Source organism: Chelonus insularis, unplaced genomic scaffold, assembly GCF_013357705.1.
Source record: "Chelonus insularis isolate UGA/USDA-ARS -01 unplaced genomic scaffold, ASM1335770v1 contig_6_pilon, whole genome shotgun sequence".
NCBI lineage: Eukaryota > Metazoa > Arthropoda > Insecta > Hymenoptera > Braconidae > Chelonus > Chelonus insularis.
Genome location: NW_023276709.1, coordinates 198,837 through 223,505, shown reverse-complemented (window position 1 = coordinate 223,505; position 24,669 = coordinate 198,837). Strand labels below are relative to the sequence as shown.

Sequence of the window (24,669 nt, the reverse complement as noted above, 5' to 3'; positions counted from 1 at the left end):
ATCAGTTTCTTTATTTAACAACATATAAATCGATGATAAATGAAAAAAAACCTAGTGTTTTTGTGAGGGATGCCGCAAAAGTATTATTTGGAGAAGAAATATTACGAATTAGTACGGTTACAGGGAAACCAAGTAATAGAAGTAGAAAGTCACAAAAGCCAAAGATGGAGCCAAAGAAATTAGATCCACGTTTATTAAATATCCTTGAAGGTATATTTTTAATTGTAATAGAGAGTATTGAAATATTTATGATTACAAAATGATTAATTTTTGTTGATTCCACTCAACACTATGAAGATGATACTGCTGATTCCGATAAAGAGGATACTGTTAATTCAAATGATCATTTCAATCCCAAAAACAATGGAGATTATAATGAAAGTGACTACGATTAGTCCTTTCCACATAGATAGAAACATAAATATGATAAATATATTAATATATATTTAATAATAAAAGTAATAATAATAATAAAGTTATGAAAATTCATAAATAAATTTATGTACTGATTTAAAACATGGCATTTGAATTAGTTTTTTCTCATAGAAATCAATTGGAGAATTCTAAAATTTTCCGATTCAAAATCAAGCTTGAATAAAATTTTTCCTATTATCTCCTTTTCCAATTTAGAATTCAATCGAAATTTCATGTTTGAATGAAATATTTCTGATACAACGTTCTCAATCATTCTGATTCAATTTGTTTTAAATCAGAATGAATGAACCGATTGAAATTTGATTATTTTCCTATTCATTTCTATTCAAACAATAAAGTGTCAATGGAATTTTTTCTAGAAGAACCGATTGAAATTTCAAAACGGAATTAATTTGATTATTTTCTCATTTATTCCTATTCAAAAAAGAGAGTTTCAATATGGGTTTCCTTATACATACCGATTGGAATTTCGATATTAAATTAATATTTATTATTTTCCTATTGAAATGTAGTCTGTTTGTGGGATACTTCCTATTGATTCCCATTGAAATTGTAAATTTAATCTGAATTGCGCCGTTCAATCGGATATTTCTGATGCAAATTCCTCATTCATTTTGACTTTCTCAATCGGAAAAAAAATCCAATGGGAATGAATAAGATTGTTTAATAAGGGTATCAAACTAGTATAAGCGAGCAAATAATTAGGGTTCTCAAGAACTTAAAGGCAACCGTGAAGATGAAGCTAGATGTAGTAAACCATACAGAAGAAATTAACGTTTCAGAGGGTGTCCTGCAAAGGGACCCCCTAAGCTCCTTACTGTTCATAATAGACCGATTACCACGAGTAAGGTTTAACGGACCGTTTAACCGATAGTTAAACGCGTAGTTTAAACCAGCCTCAAACGGAGAAACACTGCCGCCATCTTATCATTTTTGGAGTAATGAAATAATATTTTCGAATATAGGCAAAGTAAGAGTCGTAGTGCCGGCTGAGACAAGACCCATTTATAATATAGTCTTTTCTCTGACCACGATGAGCGGGAGGCCTCTCAGAGGGCAGTCAAGGGCGTAAGCTATCGTGCTGATGACTGAATAGTACAAAAAGTGCTATTGACGCCACGATGCCCTTGGGAAACCAGGCGACACCCCATTGTAGTACAGCCTTGCTGATGCTGAGTCTGAAACCAGGACCCTTGAGGTAACCGGTAGAATCTCCGAGGGTAGGACGATTTCTTGTGGAACTGGGACGACCTCTTAGGTTGACACCAGGCCTATAGATCTTGCTTACCTAAGGCTGAAGAAACCGGGGGACCCATGGGGCTTAGCGGAATCTCCAAAGGCAGAAATAACGTTCTTTCATACCACCATAATATATATATTGGAAATCGACAGGGACTGTTTCGGGGCTCAGAAGGGAACCAAGGCAACTTGGGAACCTAGGGAACCTGCAGGCCTAAGACATAAGACGACCGCCTTTACTGTGCAAAACAGACCCTGTACAAAGGCCCTGTGGCTAAGTGCAGGGGAAGGCGGGACATTCTAAGACATCTTCCAAATTTAAAAGTAGTGTAGAACCACTTATTTTTTTCAGTAAAAATATTATCATAAATTAATTGTTTGTGAGTGATTATTATTAAAATTTAAAAAAGAGTTTTCTTTTATGTTTATTATTAAAAATAAAGCATGAGTGGGAAAAGATGTAAAAATTTTGAGCCTAAAGAAAAAGAAGAACTGATCAATCTTGTTTACCCGTACTTGTACATTGTTAAAAATAGCGATTTCAGTGCTGATTGTTTTTAATATTCTCTAAGTGGAAAAGTGAATAATTATTTTTACGTGAAGCTCTGATTTAAAATTCTGAACTGCTTGTTTTTTATAGCTGGTAAATATTAATATCTTTAAGCACTTGCATTAATAGAATTCTGATCCCTTAAAATTAATACTCTTTTATAATTATGTTTTTGCAATTAGTAGACCACAATGAATAATTCAACGGACTGATCAAGTTATCATGATGACAGTGACAGTGACCAAGATCCAATTGCTCGAGGTCCTGAACAGCGCTGGATTGGATTCTTCCACACATCAATTATTTTAATGTTTTGTCTAACGAACTTTTTTTTAAACGATTTAAGTTGAGTAAATTGAATGTTCAAGTGATATTGAATAAAATTGAACATTTGTTGGAACCTCAAACTCAAAGGTAAGCATGCATAATGATAATGGTGATGAATTTGACACATAGATTTTAAAAAAAAAAAAATTTAAGAGTTTGAAATGTCTATTGTAAGAGTAACATATTTTCTTCCTGTTTGTAGGAATGCAGTTATTTCCTCAATGATCCAATTGTTATTAGCATTAAGATTTTATGCAACTCGATCGTTTTCAATTACAATGGGTGATTTTGTAGGAGTTAGTCCGATGTCTGCTTTTCGCATTGTTCATCGAGCATCAGAAGCAATTGCCAGCCTTCATTCGGAATTTATAAAGCTACCAACAACTCCTCAAGAAATCCATCAAATTGAGGCTGAATTTTTTAATGTCTCTGGCTTCACTTGTGTCCTAGGCTGTGTAGATTGCAAGCAAGTCAGAGTACAGTCTTACGGTGAGAAAAAATTTACTCTACTGTGGCCTTCTTTTTTTGTATAAATTGTACAACTATAATTGCACTATTCACACTAACTGGTATATTGAGTACTACTGAATATACTATTACTGAGTTCTTTATATTTCTGTTTTACAACGAAGAAAAAAAAGTAGTAGTAATAATTGCTATAATAATGATTACTACACCATTTTTTTCATTATTGTAGGTGGAGATGATGCTGAAGTGTATCGGAACAGAGAATCATTCTTTTCAATATAGAATTTATTGATATTGTTGCTCGCTGGCCTGGTTCAGCTCACGATGTAACAATATTCAATAATTCCAGGATTAAATATTTCCTAGATAATGGTGCATTTGGAAATGTATTCATATTGGGTGATAGTGCATATCCTAAAAGATCATATTTGATGACATCTTTTACAGCGCCAGTAACGCCTGCACAACACTTGTGTAATGAAGTGCTTATTAGAACGCGCAATATTGTAGAGCGTACATTTGGAGTCTAATCGCGAAAATTTGCTGTTTTACATATAGGCTCACGATTTCACAAAGTTGAAAGAACTTTACATACGATAATAGCAACGACAGTGCTTCACAATATAGCACGAAAGGTGCAGCCAGCTCCTCAGATCAATCCAAATATTTACAATGCCATTCCACAAGTCTAAAACTCTCGACCTCCTGTTAATGTAAAATGATCATAAATTATGTCAATTGATAATGAACAAATAAATGTTTTTAAAAGTTATTGAATTATTTTGTAAAATAAATTACCTGTAGCATAGGCTCCTTGACGCCTTTGAGGATTGTACTGTCTAGAAAATTTTTTCAAATTATCCCCCTGAGTTTTAAGATAATCAACAGGACGTTGATATTCTAGTTTAGCATTGTACGTTTCACATATTGTTCGCCATGTAGCATCTTTTAATTGATTATTAACTGTTAACACTCATGCTTTATTTTTAATCATAAACATAACAGAAAAATCGGTTTCCAACGGCGCCAGAAGGGGAAAAGCACGCTCGGGGGCCCAAATATTAATACCTGTATAACTTTTAACAGGTGAAAAATAGAGCAGAATTTCGCATAGATGAATTGTTTAATTTTTAATTCTGCACATTTTGAGCTCAAAGCGGGGTGATTGGTGCATTTTAACCAAAATGAGAACGATTTAAATAATTCATTGTTAATAAAAAAAATGAAAAAATTAATAAAAAAAAAATTTTTCTCTGAAAATGTACTTTAATATCTCATTTTTCGAATTAAATTGCTACAAAGTGATATTTGTAGCGTTAAGTATTTTTTATTAATTTTCTCAGACGCGACTGGAACTTTCGTCAATAGTGAAGCTTTAGTCGCGAATAACTTTTTATCTATCATAGATATGAAAAAAAGTGTTCAGTACTTTTTTTATTAAAATTAAATTCTGAACAACTTTTATTCAAAAAATTATTTCATATCTATGATAGAAATCGAGAAATTCGCGATGGGAGGTGGTTATTCGCGATTTACTCCCCCCTATGCGTGCCAAACATTTTTGACCTACTCCATCGTGTTCCTCGCGAAATTTTAGATCAAGTCATCTATAAATCATCACTTTGGCCGCAGCAAACCAAAATTATCCCATTTCCCTCATTTGACTGGACTCAATCTGGTCACACCTTGCTCAACTCCAGTTTATATCTTTTTACAATCGTTAAGTCTTCTAATTGTGAATGGGAGAGGGAGCAGTGAGAAGGGAAATGATGAACATATTTGTTAACGGTGTCTCTTATATGAGAACCAAAGAAAATTTTTGGTTAAGAACTTGATAAAAATGAAGGTTTTTCCTTCTTGTAGCATCAAACCATTTTTTAAACTATGTCAATTGTTATTGTTTGGATTTATGTTGATTTATTATGAGTATACCTTGTTTTATTTAACTTTAAATTTGATTTTTGTACCATAATTATAATAAAGTGTATACGTACGTACCTGATAGATCATACGCACTCTAGACCTAGTAATTATATAGACTTGTTACCTTTGTAACCTGTAAATTCAAGATCTTATTGTTCTGTAAGATGATCTTAGGGGTAATAAGTATAAGAGACTTCACAATTGTTTAGAGTCTAAGGTAAGGTGTTACAAGAAAATTCAATATTTTTGTAAAACCAATTTTGTAGTGTAGAGGGCAAAGTGGACTCAGTCCGAATCCATATTTTTCTCTAATAAAAAAAAAACACAATATTCGTTAGATATTTTAGTGAAGAAAGCAGAAGTTGATACTGTTAAAAAACAATGTCGAAAAAGTATTTCCATCAAATTCTACAAAGGGGGCACAAGTATTATTTAAAATCTATTTTTAAGGTCGTAAATGACATCAGTACTATTCACACTACTAGGGAAGGAAGAATACAACCATTACATGGTAAGTTTAAGTTCTTGTTTTTGATTTTTTAAAAGATTATTTTTGACAACTTTTTAAACATTATTTACAGAATATTGTACAGATTCAACATAATTATAATTTTTTTTACAGCTCAATGTCATCGAAGCATCGAACGTAAATCGAAATGGAAATAGCAATGATTCAGAAGTGGTAGTTCATTATGGAGAGCCAGCAAAACATAGCAGCAATGGGTATGACGCCAAAAATGAAGAACATAATTGCGAAAATGGCGATAGAAATGATGCAGAAGTTTTTAGACTGACTGTGAATCAAAATAGAAATAACAATTTTTATGAATATAACTGTCCACTTTATACAGATGTACCTTTAACGATAGCCGGGAAAAAAAAATAGATCTACATTGATCTACTGAGATCTATTTTTCGGCACAATTAGATCTACTTTGTTCTGTGTACATCTGTTTCGATCACTTTAGATCCTCTGTGATATTTGTAGATGTATTAAATTTTTTTTATCATCGAGATCAATAGAGATTTCCATAAACACACAGTTGTTTGTGTAGATACACAGTGATCTCACTGGATATACTTAGATTCACTAAGATCACATTTTTTTTAGTTTTTTAAATATGCGTAAATCAAATTAGATATAAAGAATGGTGAAAATGTGGATCTGTGTAGATCTATTTTATTTTATTCCGGGTATCGCAAAGCATGACAATAATTTTGGCTCTTTTCACGAAACATAATTTCACACAGTCAGGCTCAGAAGATATCATGATTGCTATCAATTTACATTTTTCAAATAACAATCTCTACGAACAAAGCTTACATCAATTTAAAAAATACTTTTCCATATCTAACAAAGCTTTAAAAGAGTACAAGAAACATTTTTATTCATCTTGTTATAAAACGCTCAATTCTCAACAAGAAACTTGTATGCAATGTGTGTCATTTAAAACGGCGTATTTTATGATAATGTCTTCATTGTAGCAATTAAAACAATCATATAAGAGACAAAATTTTTTACAAGAAACTCCAACATCGCTTCCCACAAGATTAGAATAATGTTAATTTAATTCCAAACAGCCGAAATAATATTGATACAATAAACAATATATACAGTGGTCAGTTATACGAAGACATGATCATTTGTGGATTCCTCAAAAATAACAACAATATTTCTTTAACCTGGTACACCGATAGAGTCCCAGTATTTAAGTCATCGCAAATCAGCACATGGCCTTTATATTTAACTTAGTTATTTGGTAATATACTTATTCAAAATACGTTGCTGTTTGGAACATGTGGCCTGTCATTTGGATGTCAATTTTTGAATTTTACTTGTCATGTATATCCTTACATAGAAAATCTAGGACCATTATGGGCTTATTCATATGAGGCCTTAAACGGGCAATTTGTGAATATTATCCATGGTACAAGATATATTCATTGTGAAATCATTACCGCTCACTAACAAAAATTTAAGATGCAGAAGTTCCTGGATAATTTGCTCGAAGGAAAGATAAAAAATTTTTGTTCTGGACAGAAATATTTAGTTGGAATAATAGAAAAATAGATGAAAGTGGCTATAGTGCAGGATCATATCAAACTATTGACCAATTACCAAATTTTATGTCAGAATTAGTACAGCACTTGAATCCAATAAAACAAATCCAAATATATCATAGGTTATTAAAACAGAAAAAAGTGTATCTCAAAAAAATACACTAGAACCTCACAAACAATATCTTCATATGTTTCATACGAAAGTAATAATGCACGACATTTTAGTAATCAAGAGATACGGTAGTGTCTCGTGCGCCAAGCATAAATCTGCCGCCATCTTGCCCTTGCGTCACGACGAGGCACTGCCGTGTCTCTATACAAGTTATAAGATGATTTTTGCAGGTTACATTTTTTAAAATTAAAATTTTTTTCTTATTATAACATAAACATGGGCTGAAACTAAGAATTTGCACGGAAAGCAATTGTTGGCTTTCGATTAAGCATACTATAAAGTATCATCATTGCATCATTCATAATATACGGAATTGAAAAAATTTCATTGCGCAAAAATTGAGTAAAATGAGAGTTTATTCATCGAGCGATCATACGTTTTTTTTTATCAAGTTGGTGATCCGAGTTTTTGATTGCCATGACGTTCCTTACTTACGTATTATAAAATTGGTAATAAGTTAACCTTGCTCGAGCGCGAATATACAAATAAAGTATTTTCTAAATAAATTCTTCAACATAACTCATTACATACTATCATTACTACTCAGTATTATCTTACTATTATAATATATAGAAGTATATACTGGATTATGGTGATAGAAGTGATAGAAGATTATGTGTATTATGTAAATTCAAAAACATTCTTCCATTGTATTTCTTAATTTTCTTTTTATTAATACGTACTAATAATAAAAAAATACTTATATTTAAATGAAATTTGTTTTCATAATTGATTGATTCATTTCAATTAAATTCTTGAATTTTTTTTCTAATCCTACGTCATTATCCAAATTATCATTCATTAAAACTATTAATAGCAGAAACTTCTTAATTGTCTGAACATTTGTATGGTTTAAAAGTTCATTTTGTAATAAGAAGGCAACAACAAAAGAATATTAATGAAAAAGCTTTTTATTTATTAAATTCATTTATTACGTATCACTTTAAAATTTTTTTTAATTTTTATTGTATATATTAAACATACATTCTATGAACTGTGCACTTTAATTAATTCATTTTTTTTTATTCGGTCTTATATAATTACTGCAAAAAAATACACATTAAATAAAAATAACAAAACAAGGATTGATGAAGATAATATTTTAGTTGAACACAAAAAAGCATTCCTAGCATTTACCAATCGTTCTTTGGATATTCCCAATTGTGAATGTCTTTCTTGTCAGAGACTTACTTTTAGATCAAAAGTTAGTGTGGTACATAAATTAAAAAAACTTATAGATACTGACGTATGGAAACATTTTAATTTGTACATAGAGGATAAAGATTATCTTAAAAGTGATTTTATATGTTCATATTGCTTAGTTCAATTGCGTTCCAACAAATTACCATCATCGTGTGTTATGAATAATTTCGATGTTGGATTAATGCCCGAGGAAATGAAAGAATTGAACGATTATGAAAAAATACTTATCCAACGAGCAAAGACATTTCAAGTGGTTCAAAGACTTGGAACTATTAGTGGAAAAAAATTACCCAACACAATGAGAATTCAACAACTCAAAGGTCAATCGTTTCATTTGCCATTACCATTGGAACAAACTATTGATAAAATATGTTCTACTACTGATCCAATAAATAAAGATCATGAATTATATATACTGGTTCGAGGAATTCCTAATAAATCAAATATCGTTTGGGAAAATATTGTGGATCTAGAAAGAGTTTTAAATTGTTTAATATGGTTAAAAAAACACAACCCAATTTATAAAAATATTCTGATACCTGATTCTGCAAAAAATTTAGTACAATGGTTAAATTCGGATAGAATTACTTTTAATTGTGATTTGAATAAAAATACTGTAAATACAAAGAATAAAAAAGTTGCTATCGATCACGATTATTGTATAAAATCAGAAGAAAAAAACACTAATTGATCATAATTATAGTCAAGTAAGTTGTGAAAGCATTAAATCAAATTTTACTCGTAATTCTTCTTTTACTCAAGTAGATAATACGTATTTTATAAGAAAAAACAAGAATAATGTTTTATTAAATAATGGATCCGTAAAACCTAAGAACCAATTATCAATAGAAAATGAAGGTATTATTAATAATTACACGAAAAAATCTCAACAAATTATTGATGAAAATATGAGTGATTTTTTCGCTGGTTCACAAAAATCATGTAATTATAGCCAAGATCTAGAAACACTGTCTCCAAACCTGAAAAAAATTACAACTACTGATCATAATTATTGCGAACTTTCAGCTCAACTAGATGATAACAGAGCAGCATTACTAACTCAAGTTTTAGATACTAATCATCAATATGATCAATTTACAATATATCCACTCCATGATAAAAGAATAAATGAAAATTCGACAAATCTATATCAAATGTTAAAAGTTCATGAAAAACCTTTAGATAACAGAATGGAAATATTAGATTTATTATGTTTTCCATATTTATATCCCTTTGGTGAGAACGGACAGCATGAAGAAAGAATTACTACAATTCAACACTCCTATTACATCAAAACACGTTTAACATCTGCTGATCCGCGATTTTGTTTAAATATACAATATCTATTCTACCTATTTAATGATGCGAATATTCGACAACTTAAAGAAGGTATTTTTTATATGATGAACATAAAAAATTATCAAGAGAAAATGACCGTATCTGACTACCTCAATAAATTAGTTACTGGAGATTTAGAAGCGGATTTGTCAACTATTTCTTCTCGATTACGAAATTCCGAACAATACTGGTCTAAACCGAGAAATGATATCCGTTGTATGATACGTAATTATGGACCGGCTACATGGTTTTTAACTATTAGTCCCGCCGAATGGTTATGGGAAGATTTATCTGAGTATCTTAAAGCTATAAACACTCCGTTGTTTGATAAACTATCTGTTAGTGAAATGATTGTTGCAGATCCAGTATCGGTATCAAGATTTGTTAATAATAAATTTAATGCATTTTTAGATTTTATACAATCGGATAGTCATCCTATCGGTAAAGTTGTTCATTACTTTTGGCGACGAGAATATCAAGGTAGAGGTGTACAGCATTTTCATATATTAATTTGGATCGAAGACGCACCTATTATTGGTAAAAATACACAGGCTGAAATCGAAGAGTTTATTCTCAAATATGTTACATGTCACATACCTGATAGAAGAATATCTCCAACGGTTCATCGGCGTGTTAATATGCATCAAAATCATTATCATAATTCTTATTGTTTAAGATCAGATAAAGATAAAAGGAAAGTCTGTAGGTTCGGTTTTCCACGGCCTATAACTGACCATTTTGTACTATGTGATCCTATTATTTCTGTTGTTAGACGGCGAAAATTAAGAAATAAAAATAGACTGTATGATTTACCTCGTAAACAAAGTGAATCTAATATCAATGACTATAACCCGGCTATTTTTTTAGTTTGGGAAGGTAATATGGATATCCAATATGTTGCAGAAGAATCTACCCTTCTAACTCATTATTGTACAAAATATGCAATGAAAAGTGAAAAAGCCAAGCATACAGATGTTATTGATGATATTAATTCAAATATGTCTTTGATAAAACGGCTCTGGAAAATAGCTTTTCGCAGTTTGAATCATAGAGAAGTAGGTTCTCTTGAAGCTGCAGATACTTTATTAGGACATTCTCTTTACGGTACTAACGCACAAACGGTAATTAAATGGATTGATGTAAGAATGGTTAGAAAAAGAAAACTTCAATCTTATGAAAAAATTAAACAACTGAATGAAAAAGATCCTAATTCAAATGATGTATATTATCCTTCTCTCATAGATGATTATTATCCTAATCGTCCTGAATCATTTGAATCTATGTGCTTGTATGATTTTGTCAAGTGGTATATCATAGAAAAAAGAAAACCACAAAAAATGTCTGGTATTAAATCATTTGTATTTAAAGGGAAAACTTTATATCTTAAAAAACATTCTTTTGGTTATTTAATCAATCACTACAAATATAATATATATACTCAACCGGAAAATTATTACTATGCGTTATTATTACTGTTTCAGCCATGAAGAGATACGAATGAACTAAAAAACGGATTTGAAACTTACACAGAGTCTTTTGAATCTCAAGAAAATATTTTTATAGATGCGTACAAATATCATCAATAATACGAAGAATTTCAAAAAGGATTAGATAATACAAACAAGTTGATTGAACAGCAAATGGTCGATAATAGTAATAAAAATGTAAATGATGTAAATAATGTAAATGACAAATCAGAATTAAATATTATCATGAAAGAGTTGGAAGATGTAAATGACATTGCTAAACAAAATTTAGATTTAGTCCAAATGATGCAACAGATGAATAAAGATCAACAACGGATATTTGAAAAAATAAGTAATAAACTAAAATCGAATGACAGTAACCCTTTAAGATTGTACATTAGTGGTGAAGGTGGAACAGGAAAGAGTTTTCTAATTAAATTGATTCGAGTATGGATTACACAAGAATTGAAAAGTCGAATCATCGTTGCAGCTCCTACCGGGATGGCTGCTTTTAATATTGACGGCTTAACATTACATAGAATTTTTCAGTTACCTGTAGAACATGGGTACATGTCATCATATCGACAATTATCAGATGATATGTTAAAAATATTACGTGAAACCTTTAAAGATGTAGTCGTGATTATTATTGATGAAATATCAATGGTATCTAATGTAATGCTCATGTATATACATCTTAGATTAGTTGAAATTTTCAATACTACTGATAATGATCCTCATGATGGATGGTTTGGGGGAAAACATATTATTGTATTTGGTGATTTATTCCAACTTCCTCCAATAAATCTTTCCCCAGCCTATGTAAATTTAACATCGTCAGAAGTAGAAAAATATATAAACGGGTTAAGCTGTATTAATGTATGGACTCATTATTTTGAATACTATGAATTACAGATTAATATGCGTCAGAAAGAAGACAATTCATACGCTGAACTATTATCTCGTTCACGAGTAGGAACAATGACTTCTGATGACATAAAATTATTACGAACTGGAATAATTACCATCGACTTCGAATCAGTGCCACTTAACGAAAGAACATCCAAATTATGTGATTACATAAATAGTTTACCGAATGATATAGTTTGTTTATTTCCTACTTGCAAACAATGCGACCATATTAATTCTGTGATGATCGAAAAAATACCTTCTAAAGAAATAGTTTTAATTGCTCAAGACGATTTCGACTGCCCAAAAAATCTTCATAAGAAAGCTACAAAACTACTAGATAAACTTGAAGAAAAGACTAATGATACAGCTGGGCTTGCAAAAATTATAAAAATAAAGATAGGGGCTAAAATCATGTTAAGACGCAACATTGATGTTACTCTTGGACTTGTTAATGGTACAATCGGTGTTGTTAAATCGGTTTTTTATGGAGGAAATGAACTTGATGTGCAATCTATCTGTGTAAGTTTTGCTGAAGATAAGGAATATGCAATAGAGAGAATGAATGTAAAGTTTCAAATCATGGATCGAGCATTTATTATACGAAAGCAGTTTCCAATACGTCTTAGTTATGCTATAACTATTCATAAAAGCCAAGGTTTAAGCTTAAATAATATAATCGTAGATGCAGGAAACACTATTTTTACACCTGGTCAAAGTTATGTTGCATTATCGCGAGTTAAAACATTAGATGGACTACATTTAATAAATTTAGATCCATACACAGCTAATGCAAATATATTAGCAATTAAAGAGTATAATCGACTAAGAAAGATATACAGACCTGATCTATCAGTTATAGAGACACCTGATAAACGTTATCAAAAAGTTTCTGATCGCATATGGTTTATTGATTCTTTCAATATACAAGATGAGAATAATCATATGGAAAAAATAAATCGTTTACAAGAAAAACTTGAAATACGTAAAATTAAAAACTCTGATGATATGTCAAGTTACATAAATGCAACATTATAATGCATTTTCCATATTTATCCGAATAATATAACTGAAGGTATAATTTATGATATGATAAAAATTTATCGGAATAATGCGATAATTATAAGTTCTCAAATTATTAAAGAAATGATAAATGAACCTACTTACTTTACTGAAAATAAACATAAACCATATGATTTCTTTAAATATCTGTGTAAAAAAGATGGAAATTTGAGAAACTTAGTAGAATATCAAATAAATTATACATATTTGGAAATGCAAAGTATGTAAGTATATTAATAATCGAATTGAAAATAAATGTATATTATCATTGGAGGTATCTAACTCCAAAAAAGTATGTAATTTAGAGGATATTATTAGTAAATCTTTTTCGCATTGGAAACTTATCGATAAATATCAATGCATTAGTTGTAAAAATACTGTTGAAGCAATATTCAAACAGGAAATACAAAGTGCTCCCAAACATTTAATTTTAAAATTATCATCTGTCAATATTAATGATAAACAGTCTGTGAAGATTAAATCAGTTCCTACATCTCGAGTATGTTTGTGCAGCACCACGTACAAAGTAATAAATGCAATATTTTTTGATATTAATACGAACAGTTACACTAGTATTATTTCCGATAGAAAATCAAATTGGGTATATATTGATGATTCGAAAATTGTCGAAACGCGCTGGCCAACTCTGGCAAAGAATGCCCATATGTTCTTCTTACAGTGCATGAAAAATAAATAAGACTACCGTTATTGATACGGTTCTGAAAGTAATACGTTGAACAAATTTTTACAAACGAGATTTTTCGATCGTTTTATTACAGAGTACAGATAGTAGATATGTCCTTAATTACGGTACAAAAATTCCGAAAATCACATCCGAAAACATCCATAGGGCTGTACAAAAATGTGCGCCAAGCATAAATCAAGTGGAATTCTGATATTATACACTATATTCAACAGTTCCAAAATATTTTGACGTTTAAAAACTAAAAAAATTACTCAAATCATTATTCGCCAAGCTTAAAAAATTGATGTTAATATTTTTCTATAGAAAATATAATTATATGTATGCCTAGCGTATAGTTTGAGACACTCTAATTTAACAGCGGAAATAAGTGCAGAAAACAACAACAACATCAATGCAACCCCAAAAAAATGATTTAGACGTGAAAAGACATCAAGAGAAGGACTTCTACGGAGCAACGTGAATTTTAAGGACATTCAAAAGAAATGATTAATTTAAGGACATGTCCCGAAAAACCTTGATACATTACATGTCCTCGAAGTAGACGCTAGAACAGCACTCTGATCAGAGACATAAAGTAAACATTGGAGACATCTGAGAAAACAATCGAAAACATAGTAGTAAATGTTCTTATAAAAGAAATACAATAATCATATTGTCGTTAGATAAAAAATTACAGTTTGATATGCTCGCGATCGAAAAAGTCGAGAAGTTCAAAAAAATCCGTGAGCCATCTCTCATGTTGCTCAAAGACAATAACGATAAAAAACTCGTTATCGTCATACCTGGGCAGAAAGTTCACCTTTCTATTAGAGAGAAGTTAAACTTTCCACTCAGGTATAACGAAAAATTATATTCAGCCCTAAGAAGGACAATTGGATTAGCTTAGCCATGTGTTTAACACGTGGTTCAAGATAGACTACTTTCCCACCCTAGGCGTAAAATGTAAAATTAATCTGACAATACGATTATCGATATTTTATCACCTTGTATAAAATCTTTATGAAAGTGTATTATGGAGTTTAAATAAGTATTCTTACCGTTTACGGACTTACATCCACCCCAACGTGTGTTTTGTCATATTGTATGTATTTATAGTGAATCGTGCGTATAGTTTAGGGACATCTCATGATAGTTTGACGATGATTACTGAATTTTTATCCATCTTGTACTGAGTTCTCTGGAGGTATGCATGCTATTGCTACCCATCCAAAAAATAGAAATCAGCACCATACAGACTTCCGTAACTGACTAAAAGTATTTCTAATATTTCATACGTAGTGGAATGCCAATGCCATGCTTCCCCCCGTCCGAAGGACGGTAATGAGTACCTCGCCCCTTTGGGCATAACTCTGGGACATTATAATACACTACTATCTTAGCGATGGCATTTTCCGGGACGCATATACCTGCACCTAGAACAGGCACAGGGATACACGTAACAAGCCCGAGGCCTTACGACATACCACTACGAGTCCGACCTCAATTGGCCAGTTGTACCTGGGCCTACATGTCATATTTTGACTTTGCAGCCCCAGGCACAGGGCTTGGAATTTGGCCTCCCGTAGTACCAACTTTCTCCGCTTTGGTCGGCGGTCGCTAACGCGCTCGGCGTGTTCGACGTACCCCCATTCAGACTGCCATATAGGGCAGTACGAAAGTGGGGTACGACGGATTATAGTCTAATCTGCCCCCGTTGTTGCGCGACATATCTTAAGAGCAGAGACATCTATGCAACCCCGGGGGCCCAATACGTAGTGGAATATCAGTTAAAAGTATATCATGAGGACAGCAAGCTAAAAACGATATTGTCATCTTCCACACTGATAATTAAAATTTTGTTATGTTGCTGTTTAGAGTCTGTATGAGAGTGAATTATTGTATGTACTTACGGCAAATTGTGCGTATAGTTTGAGGACACTCCACGAGAATCTTGTAATTAGAATTTTAATCACATGAACCTTCTACCACATTTCTTTAATATAGTGTATCCTTCCCATTGATCCTAATCATAGAAATTAGTATTCTTCGACCTGATGTTAATGGAGATGAACAGGTTTTATATCATTTATCCCAAAATATATTAATGTAAAGTGTAGAATGAGGACACTGAAGATGAAAAAATTATTTAATTTTTCAATAGAACTGTTGGTATTTTGCTATCTTGTATGGAATTTAGAACTAAATAATTGAGGTGTCTCCAGTCAGGATTAGAATTAGTCGCGACTGTACGTCTGCATCAACGATTATCGTGTTTAATTGTATTTATTTATAACAAATTGTGATCATAGTTTGAGGACATCTTATAAAAATTGCTTGATAACAACTGTGTTTAAATTCATTTTCTCCTGAATTCTCTGAAGGTATTTACTCTAGTTTTACCAATTTAGATCATAGAAATCAGTGCTGTACAAACTATTGAAATTAGTCATTAATTTTCTGAGCATGATTGACTTCCTGAGTAATCATATCTAAGTTTAGTATGAGGACACTGAGCTACAAATGATTTCTCATTCTAAAACTACGACTGCTGAGATTTTGTCATCCTGTATAGAATTCGCAACTCAATAATTTAGGTTTATTCAGTTGGTATTCTAATTATTTACGAATGCACGTCTGCTTTAACGGGTATTATGACGAATTCTTGTAATTTATAAGTAATCTTTTGCATAGTTTGAGAACATCTTGTGAAAATTGCATGATGAACACTATATTAATTTTTAGATGAGATGACATCTTATGAAAATAGCCTAATGAAAACTCTATTTATATTTGTTTCTTACTGCATTTTTTTGTGTGAGTTTTTCTGTAAAATATCTTCTTTTGACATAAAACCGATAATTCGTAATTATACAATTAACATTAAAGAACTCTTGATTATAGATAATTGTCTTTATTATAAACTTCCAAAATACATATTTAACATATAAAAATAGAAATGTATCATTTTATGCATTCATATAAAAAATTCAATTAACTTGTACATTTTCCATGTAACGCTTATAAATTTGTAGTTTTTACAGTAGAGTAAATTTTACTTTCTCATATAAATTATAGATTACTGAACAGAATTGCTTAAAATTTATAGACTTATAATTGTGAATACTTTTTTTGAAAATAAAACTGTTTTTGTTAATCGAAAACAATCAAACATTTTGAACCTCAAAGTCAACATTGTTATATTTGCGAATACAAAAAATCGTATTGCTTCTTCTCATTCAAAGAATATTATAAGATGTAAAAAATAAAAAGTATTATTTCGTATAAGTACTCTTTTTTTTGGACGATGCATATTCCGCTTTGCGTTTCTGAGCACGTCTTTGATTATCAATCCAGGTTTTCAATGATTCAGCTGTTCTGTGTTTTAATATTGCTATATTTTCATTAATGCAGTCTCTGCATTCCTTCAAACTTGGTAAATCTGTCAATTTATAGACATTTTCCAAAATAGTTTTCAACCACTTTCTTTTCTTTTTCTGACCATTTATGATATTTTGTTGTACTGCATGACGCCGCTGAAAGAAAAATTATTCATTATTCGTCAAATTTTAAATTTAGTTCTTGTCGCATTAGGATTTTCTTCAATTACAGAAAAACATTATAAATCGTTTAATAAAATCTTGAAAATAATGAATCTTTCAAGAAGTGAAATTTTCTATCACATGTAGATGTTTTTATACTGATCATTTAGATTCTGTTATTAAATAAAATTCATAGATTTAACTTTAATAATAATCCTAATATGCGTATTCGAAAGAATTCCATTACACTTTTGCAAATAAAAATGAATGAATTTCAATTAGTACCTTTTCAATTTTAATACTTACTTATCGTTTTATTAGATGAAATTTTACGTCGTTTGACTTCTGGTGAATTCAAACTATCTTTTGAATTTCTACTGGTACAGGGAAATACTTCAATATTCTGTTGATTTTCTTCATCACTACTATCACTATTTTCTTCATCACTCACCCCATCATCTTGTTCATACTCATCATCATCTCCAATTGCAGCTATGAGTAATTTCGAAACATCTGTAATCTCTGCTACTGGAATAGGAACTCGATATACACTCTTATGAATGTCTTTATGGTGACCCATGAAATTTGCTAGATTATCGACTCGGTTTTCTTCTACATTCAACATCGCCGTATATGTTACTATGTGCTTTCTTAAAGTTGTACCTCTCAAAGAACTTGGCACAGCTGCACCACATTCATTAGCGAAACGTTTTAATAACGGACACGCTCTTATATATGGTTTACCGAGTTTTGATATGTATAACTTGGTAAAAATATATTGATTTTCTGATTTAATACCAGCTTGCACCCGGTGTTTCAATAAAAGTTCAATACATTTGACGAGAATTGGGCTTAGCAACACCGAAACTGTTCGTCCTAGTTTTCCCCTTAAAGAAATACGAATAAACTGAGACGCATATGCTTTTGTTGAATGAGATAACTTTTTATAGATTTCCGGATCAACACTTTCATTGAGGGCTTCTTGGTTTTGATAATCACTTAAAGTGAGCCTTTCGATCTCACCTGCACGTCTTCTATTGAATATTTGCAGAAGTATTAATGAGTATTGGCTTAACGAAACCCATGCATTTCTATCAAAGCCGTCATTCAATAACTCTATGCAAGTCATACATTCATCTCTCAAATAATCATACAATAGTTTAATATCTGATTTAGATGATAAAATTACTTTCTTCATACGCTTCTGAGTAATTTGGTCTTCTATAGCTTTCTTGTTAACAAGTGTTGGAACTTCTTCATTCCACAGTAGAAGAAAATTTTCAACTTCATTTTTTTTCTCGGTGTCATTAACTTTTATGTACTCTACTCGAAGTGTATTAGCACATTTTTTCACGAGCATAGTCAAATTTTGTACCACACTTGGATGGTCATACCACATTATTTCAGTATTCCATGATGCAACTTTTTTAATACACTCTATCATATTTTCAAACTGTTGTGGTTTAAATGCCTGTTTTAACTCTTCAAGAGTTTTATCGACTAACATTAATTCAATTTTTAATCGGCCCAATAGACGAAGCTGTGCTCTGATGAGATCATGTTGATGTGTTAAGGTGTATTTATTACATAATTTATTTCCAAAATTAATTGCAAGCTCATCATATTTAATGCATCGAACAACTGCATCATCAGTTAAAACTGGAAAAACTTTTTTTCGTAATATGTCAGAAGCAGAAGAATGAATATAGGTGCATAATCTTCTACCATTTGAGAGAACATCTCGAACTCCTTTTTTTCGATTTGAATCACAATGTTGAACATGAAATCGAATTGATGATTTTGATAAAAATAGTTTACATTTTGAACATGGAATGTAATCATCAGCAGAATTATTTGATTTTTTCTGTTGTTGACGTGGTAGTAACAAAACGCCTGAATTCAGTTCCAGTTGAGTGTTATGTAAATAATCACCCTCCTTTCGTATCGAAGCAATCATTTCTCTTCGCTTTCTACTTTTTTTTCCAAATACATAAATTCCTGGACTTCTTTTTTGTCTTTACGTTTTAATACAAGATGTCGACCGAACTTTGTTTGTAAGGTTTTACAAAACTTACAAAAATGTGATTTGGATATTTTCACACCTTTCTCCCTCTTCTTCTTTCCTTTTTTGGAATTATCACAAGATTTTGGTACAGTGATTTTTCGAGAATCAATTGGACAGCCACTTTCGAAAGAAGAAGACTTGTTATTTAATGATCACTTTTCAGTGGATTTTGTATCATCTTTTGAACTGTTAGACGGATTATATGTGATATCATCTTTTTCATTATCACTGGCTACTCCATTGAATGATGATTTTTCAGTAGATTTTGTATTATCTATTGATATGTTAGATTGATTAGATGTGACATAATTTTCTTTATTATCACTGGCTACTTCAACCATATCGTTTCCTTTTCCGATGTTTTTTTCAGTGGTGACAGGGACATTATCACAGAACTCTTGCATATCAACATTATCAGTTTCCATGCCCTCGAAGCTATTGTTAACATAACTATTAGTAACATTAATATTTTTATTTTTTATGATCTCAGAAATATCAAAAGGTAAAGTAAGCATTGGATAATTTTTTGCAAATGAAAAAGGTGATATATTGGGCACAGATATTTTAGAGATATTACAGTCAGAAATTCTCATCGAGCTGTTAATAGGAGTTGAAGAACCACATATATTTATTGACGACAACATAACATCTATTATCAACGGTTTAGATTTTCTCATCGAGTTAGAAATATCAACATCATGGATGTGTTCAGCATTTTGTGAGATTACAGACTCATCAATAATCAATGGTGGAGTATCATCGAGATCTGTAAACAAATAATAAAACAAAATATGATAGTCATTAAGAAAAAAATTAATATGAAAAGAATCGTTTACAGACTACTAAGTGGTAGAAACAATAATAATTAACAAAGGATTAGAAATGTCAAGATATACACAATCGAATTAAATGTGAATGGAATTAAATTAATATTCAAATGAAATAATAGATTCTTTGAACAACAAATAAAAACAACGGAGAAAGCAGTGTATTCTGATATAAACTAATATCATTGTCTAAGTAGTTTCTGAAAAAACAATATAGAAATTGCAATAATAATTGAAATGAAATAATTGTAACTTGTTACGTTGATCAATAGTATTCCATAGTGTAACAAATACATTATTTATCCGCGATATGCAAAATAAAATACAAAATATCGTAAGTTTTATTCATGTTAATTGTTTGAGATGAAAAATTGTAAAAAATAATTATCAATAATGCTAAAAAAAGTGTTGACTTAATTCGAAACATGCATGCATTTTTTCCAATATCATAATATTAAAAATTGTGCAATGAAACAATAGCTGAAGTCAATAAAAGGCGTCAAAAAAAATTTTGCCGCTGAAAAAAAATTTTAAGACTTACCGAAATTAATAGCATCGACATTTTTACTACCACCATCACTTCCACTTATATGAGTAGATGTTTCATATATTTCAGCAGTATCCACTGATGTCTTTGTATATTTGTTATCACTACCTTCGTGGTCAGATTTAGATTTATCTGTCAAAATAGTTAATGTCATGAAAAATTCAAAGAGTAGGAAAAAATCTAAGTAAGATAATAATAAGCTAGTAGTGCTTATTGAACTGCTATTACTGATTTCTATTTTAAAATTTAATTGTGGTTCAAGGCAAGATATTATACTATTATAGTATTCTTATCAAATTTCTACAAGCAAGGTTTGACATAAAAATCTCTATTGATGTTATGAAAATTATCAATCATACACAATGTGCAAAGATTTCAATGCTATATAATTAACCACTTCATTAGAATCGTTGATACATGCATTTTCCATAATATACTGAACTTAAATATCTTTTATCGATAATTTAATAAATTAATGAGTAACCTTTTCTAATGAATGATGAGATTCTGTATCAACACTTACAATATTGTTATAAATATATTTTATTTGACATTGATAGATATTAAAATAATATATGATTACGAAATATTCGAATAAATTTACTATATAAATCGTAGACACTTGCACATTGATGCAGATTTATTTAAAAATTTATTTTTTTAGATAAAAAATCTGTTTCATCAATAATAAAATCGAGCAATCTTACCATTAGAAATTACATTTCCATTCACATCTTTATCATGGTACACTTGTTCATCCAATACTGATTTATCAGGCACTATACAATTATTCACTGCTGTATTTGTACATTGCTCATCATCACTCTCTAGGTTTGGTTCAGACTTGTCTGTCAAAATAGTTTAAATCAGTTAAAAAGTCATAAATAACTATCTATATTAATTCAACAATAAGCAAGTTAAATATAGTTGAATAATTAAGTTTTGAAAAGAAAAGTTATACCTTTTTCTAAAATTTCTCTTTTACTTCTTATTTCTTGAGGACTAAAGTAATGAGAATTTGATAAACGCATAAGATTTATTTTAATATCACAAGCAATATCTTCTTTCAATTTAATCAAATCATCTTTTGAATCTACACACAGAATTAGTTTATCAATATATTTAAACCATGATAATTAAAAAAGAAATATCAACGTACCTGACGACTTAATTATTATAGCATGATAGTATGCACCATTACTGCTTTTTACAATACACCTGTTTCCTTGGATATTTTTCACTCTTTTAGAGAGTAAAATAGAATATTCACCGTTGTCATAACGAATTAAAGAAAACATGACTACAAGAATAAATTCTATAATAAACTTTTTAAACAATTGCACTAAAATTGGTTGACGAACTGACTAGAAAAAGAAATACACACTGACTAGCGACTAGACAGTCATTTGCCACGCTTTTTGGAGTCAAACGTATAACGAACGCTGCGCCAATAGCCATTTGACATTTTGATTGGGTAATGATTTACAGAGTTGAACTGCTGCCCTCTATTCAATTAAGCAATACATGAAACAGCAGATTTGAAATTGAAGTATTTCTGGAATAATGAGGATAATTAAGAATTGATAATAACTGTTCACCCAAAGAAAATTAATCAGGAATACATTAAAGATTATTTATGTATATTAATCCAGAATTATAATTTATAACTATAGTAACTGAGAACTTAAATAAACTTGAGCGAATTTGTTCAGCTTAGGCCCATTGAATTAGAGTTAAGAATCTCAATCAACGTTTTCAGTAATAAATAAACTGATGAAATTGTAAATCCTATACAGAGAAAAGCGTAGAAAAGAATAAAAAAAGGGAATATAAAATAACTATAATAATATAAAATGACAATATTCATGATGAAGTATTCGGGTAACAATTTCAAACAGAAAGAAATTAGCAATCAAAATGTGTTATAAACCTAGACCTAAAATCGTAGGAAAAGGTGATATATTATTGGAAGCAACATACAAAATCTGTGTAGTTTTTGGAGATTTCTTTTGCTTTTATATAATGTTGTACTGAAATATATTAGTTCGAGAAATATAAGTTCGATCAATTATGGAAAGAAAAAAATTGGAAGGCAAAATGTATCTTGAACATTGACCTAAAATCGTAGGAATAGGTAATAGATAATTGAAAGCAATATAGCAAATCTGCACAGTTTTTTGGGATTTCTTATGCTTGTATATAAGGTTTTACTGAACTCAATTAGATCAAACAAAAAAAGTTGAATCAATTTGAAAGCAAATAAAATTATCAGCAAAAATATGTTTTAAACTTTAACATAAAATCTCACAGATGGGTAGCAGATTGTCAGACGCAACATAGTTGATCTTTGTAGCTTCCGAAAGTTTCTTATGCTTCAATACTTTATGTTGTTGAATTTGATTACTTCGAAAAGTAAAGTTTTATTTCTACTCCAATTCTATGAAAAGCATTTTTCGTTCATTTTGGAGCAGCGATTCTAACGTGAGGTGTTGTATGGGGACATCGTCTACATGATTGACTAATATAATTGACTTTCTCAATGTATTTATTACCTATGTAGTACAATTTCTTGCAGTAAAATGTATAAAAATTGCGGACGACGTTTTACTAAATTATGTTTGTTTAAGCAAAAAGAGTACTATGAAGTGTAGACAGAAAAAACTTAGCAGGAAAAATGTGTTGTAAACTTTGACCACATATCTTACAAATTAGTAATGGATCTTGCACCACAACATAGAGAATCCTTGTGGATTTTCAATATGTCTGATGGTTTTATATGATGTTTTTCTGCATTTTATAAGTTAGGGAAGTAATAGTTTCATTAGGTATGAACAGAAAAAAATTAGCAGGAAAAATGTGTTGTTAACTTTGACCTAAAATCATACAAATTGGTGATAGATCTTGCACCACAACATAGAGAATCCTTGTGAATTTTCGAAATTTATGACGGTTTTATGTAATGTTTTTTTGATCAACATGACAAACTCTCCCCTTGAATGTTCGAATGCTGGCATTAGATGTATTGTAAAATTTTTAACGTATCCTTCCGTTTGAGATCATTGATCGGGAGATGATATGAAATACTTTAAACAAACGTTTTCGATATACCAGAATTTTCTATGGTTTTTGTAGTATAGATGTTGTACAGGACAACAATATTTATTCAAATTTTCTAGGTTATTTGAACCAGAAAGTTTTTTTTTACGACTCTTTGACTGGATGATTAGATCAAGAACAGCAAGAGTTTCCAGTTGTAAATGTCGATGGACAAATGAGTTATTTGTATGTTATCTGTATCATATTCAAAGCCGTCCGCGTAGCTAAAATACATTTGTATTTTAACAATCTTCTCTGGGTTTCATTTATGTAAAAATCTGATTTTAACCCCTGTAGCAGTGGTTGTATGGTAATGTGTTGTTTGGGGACATTATTTACATGGTCGATTTAGTTCATCATTATATGTATTTCTAACAGCACTGAGTCTTTTGAGGGGTACAGTTATGTGACTACAATAGAAAAATTTCATAATATCAAGTGAATTAATAGCACTTGACTTTATATCACATATTTCTTAATGGAAGTAAAACTTATCTGGAACGATTTTCTGCAGTAAAACGATTACAATTTTCGGACAACGTTCAGAGAACTTATAGAAAATTGTTGATTACAAATGCAGTTGTAATTGTTTATGCAATGCAATAGTCGTGAACTTATAACCAACATAACAAATGCTTTTGTTAAAAATGTGTACGCTAACATTACATGTTTTATAAGATTTACAACTTTTCGAAAAGTTTGAGGACATGGATTAAAAGACGATATATAATATTGTTGACAAACATATCTGATAGAC

The 24,669-nt window shown here is 30.5% G+C and overlaps 1 protein-coding gene and 1 pseudogene across 1 annotated transcript; one reads left to right on the top strand and one right to left on the bottom strand.

Moving 5' to 3' along the window:
• Positions 1 to 32: 32 nt before the first annotated feature.
• LOC118070860 (putative nuclease HARBI1) lies at positions 33 to 3,711 on the top strand (annotated as a pseudogene).
• A 13,399-nt stretch (positions 3,712 to 17,110) lies between these two features.
• LOC118070859 (uncharacterized) lies at positions 17,111 to 19,334 on the bottom strand. The gene is made up of 2 exons (XM_035089699.1): positions 17,772 to 19,334; positions 17,111 to 17,371 (listed from the first exon to the last, which is right to left on the bottom strand). The coding sequence occupies exons 1-2, from the start codon at positions 19,332 to 19,334 to the stop codon at positions 17,111 to 17,113; spliced, it is 1,824 nt and encodes a 607-aa protein (XP_034945590.1).
• Between the last annotated feature and the right edge of the window lie 5,335 nt (positions 19,335 to 24,669).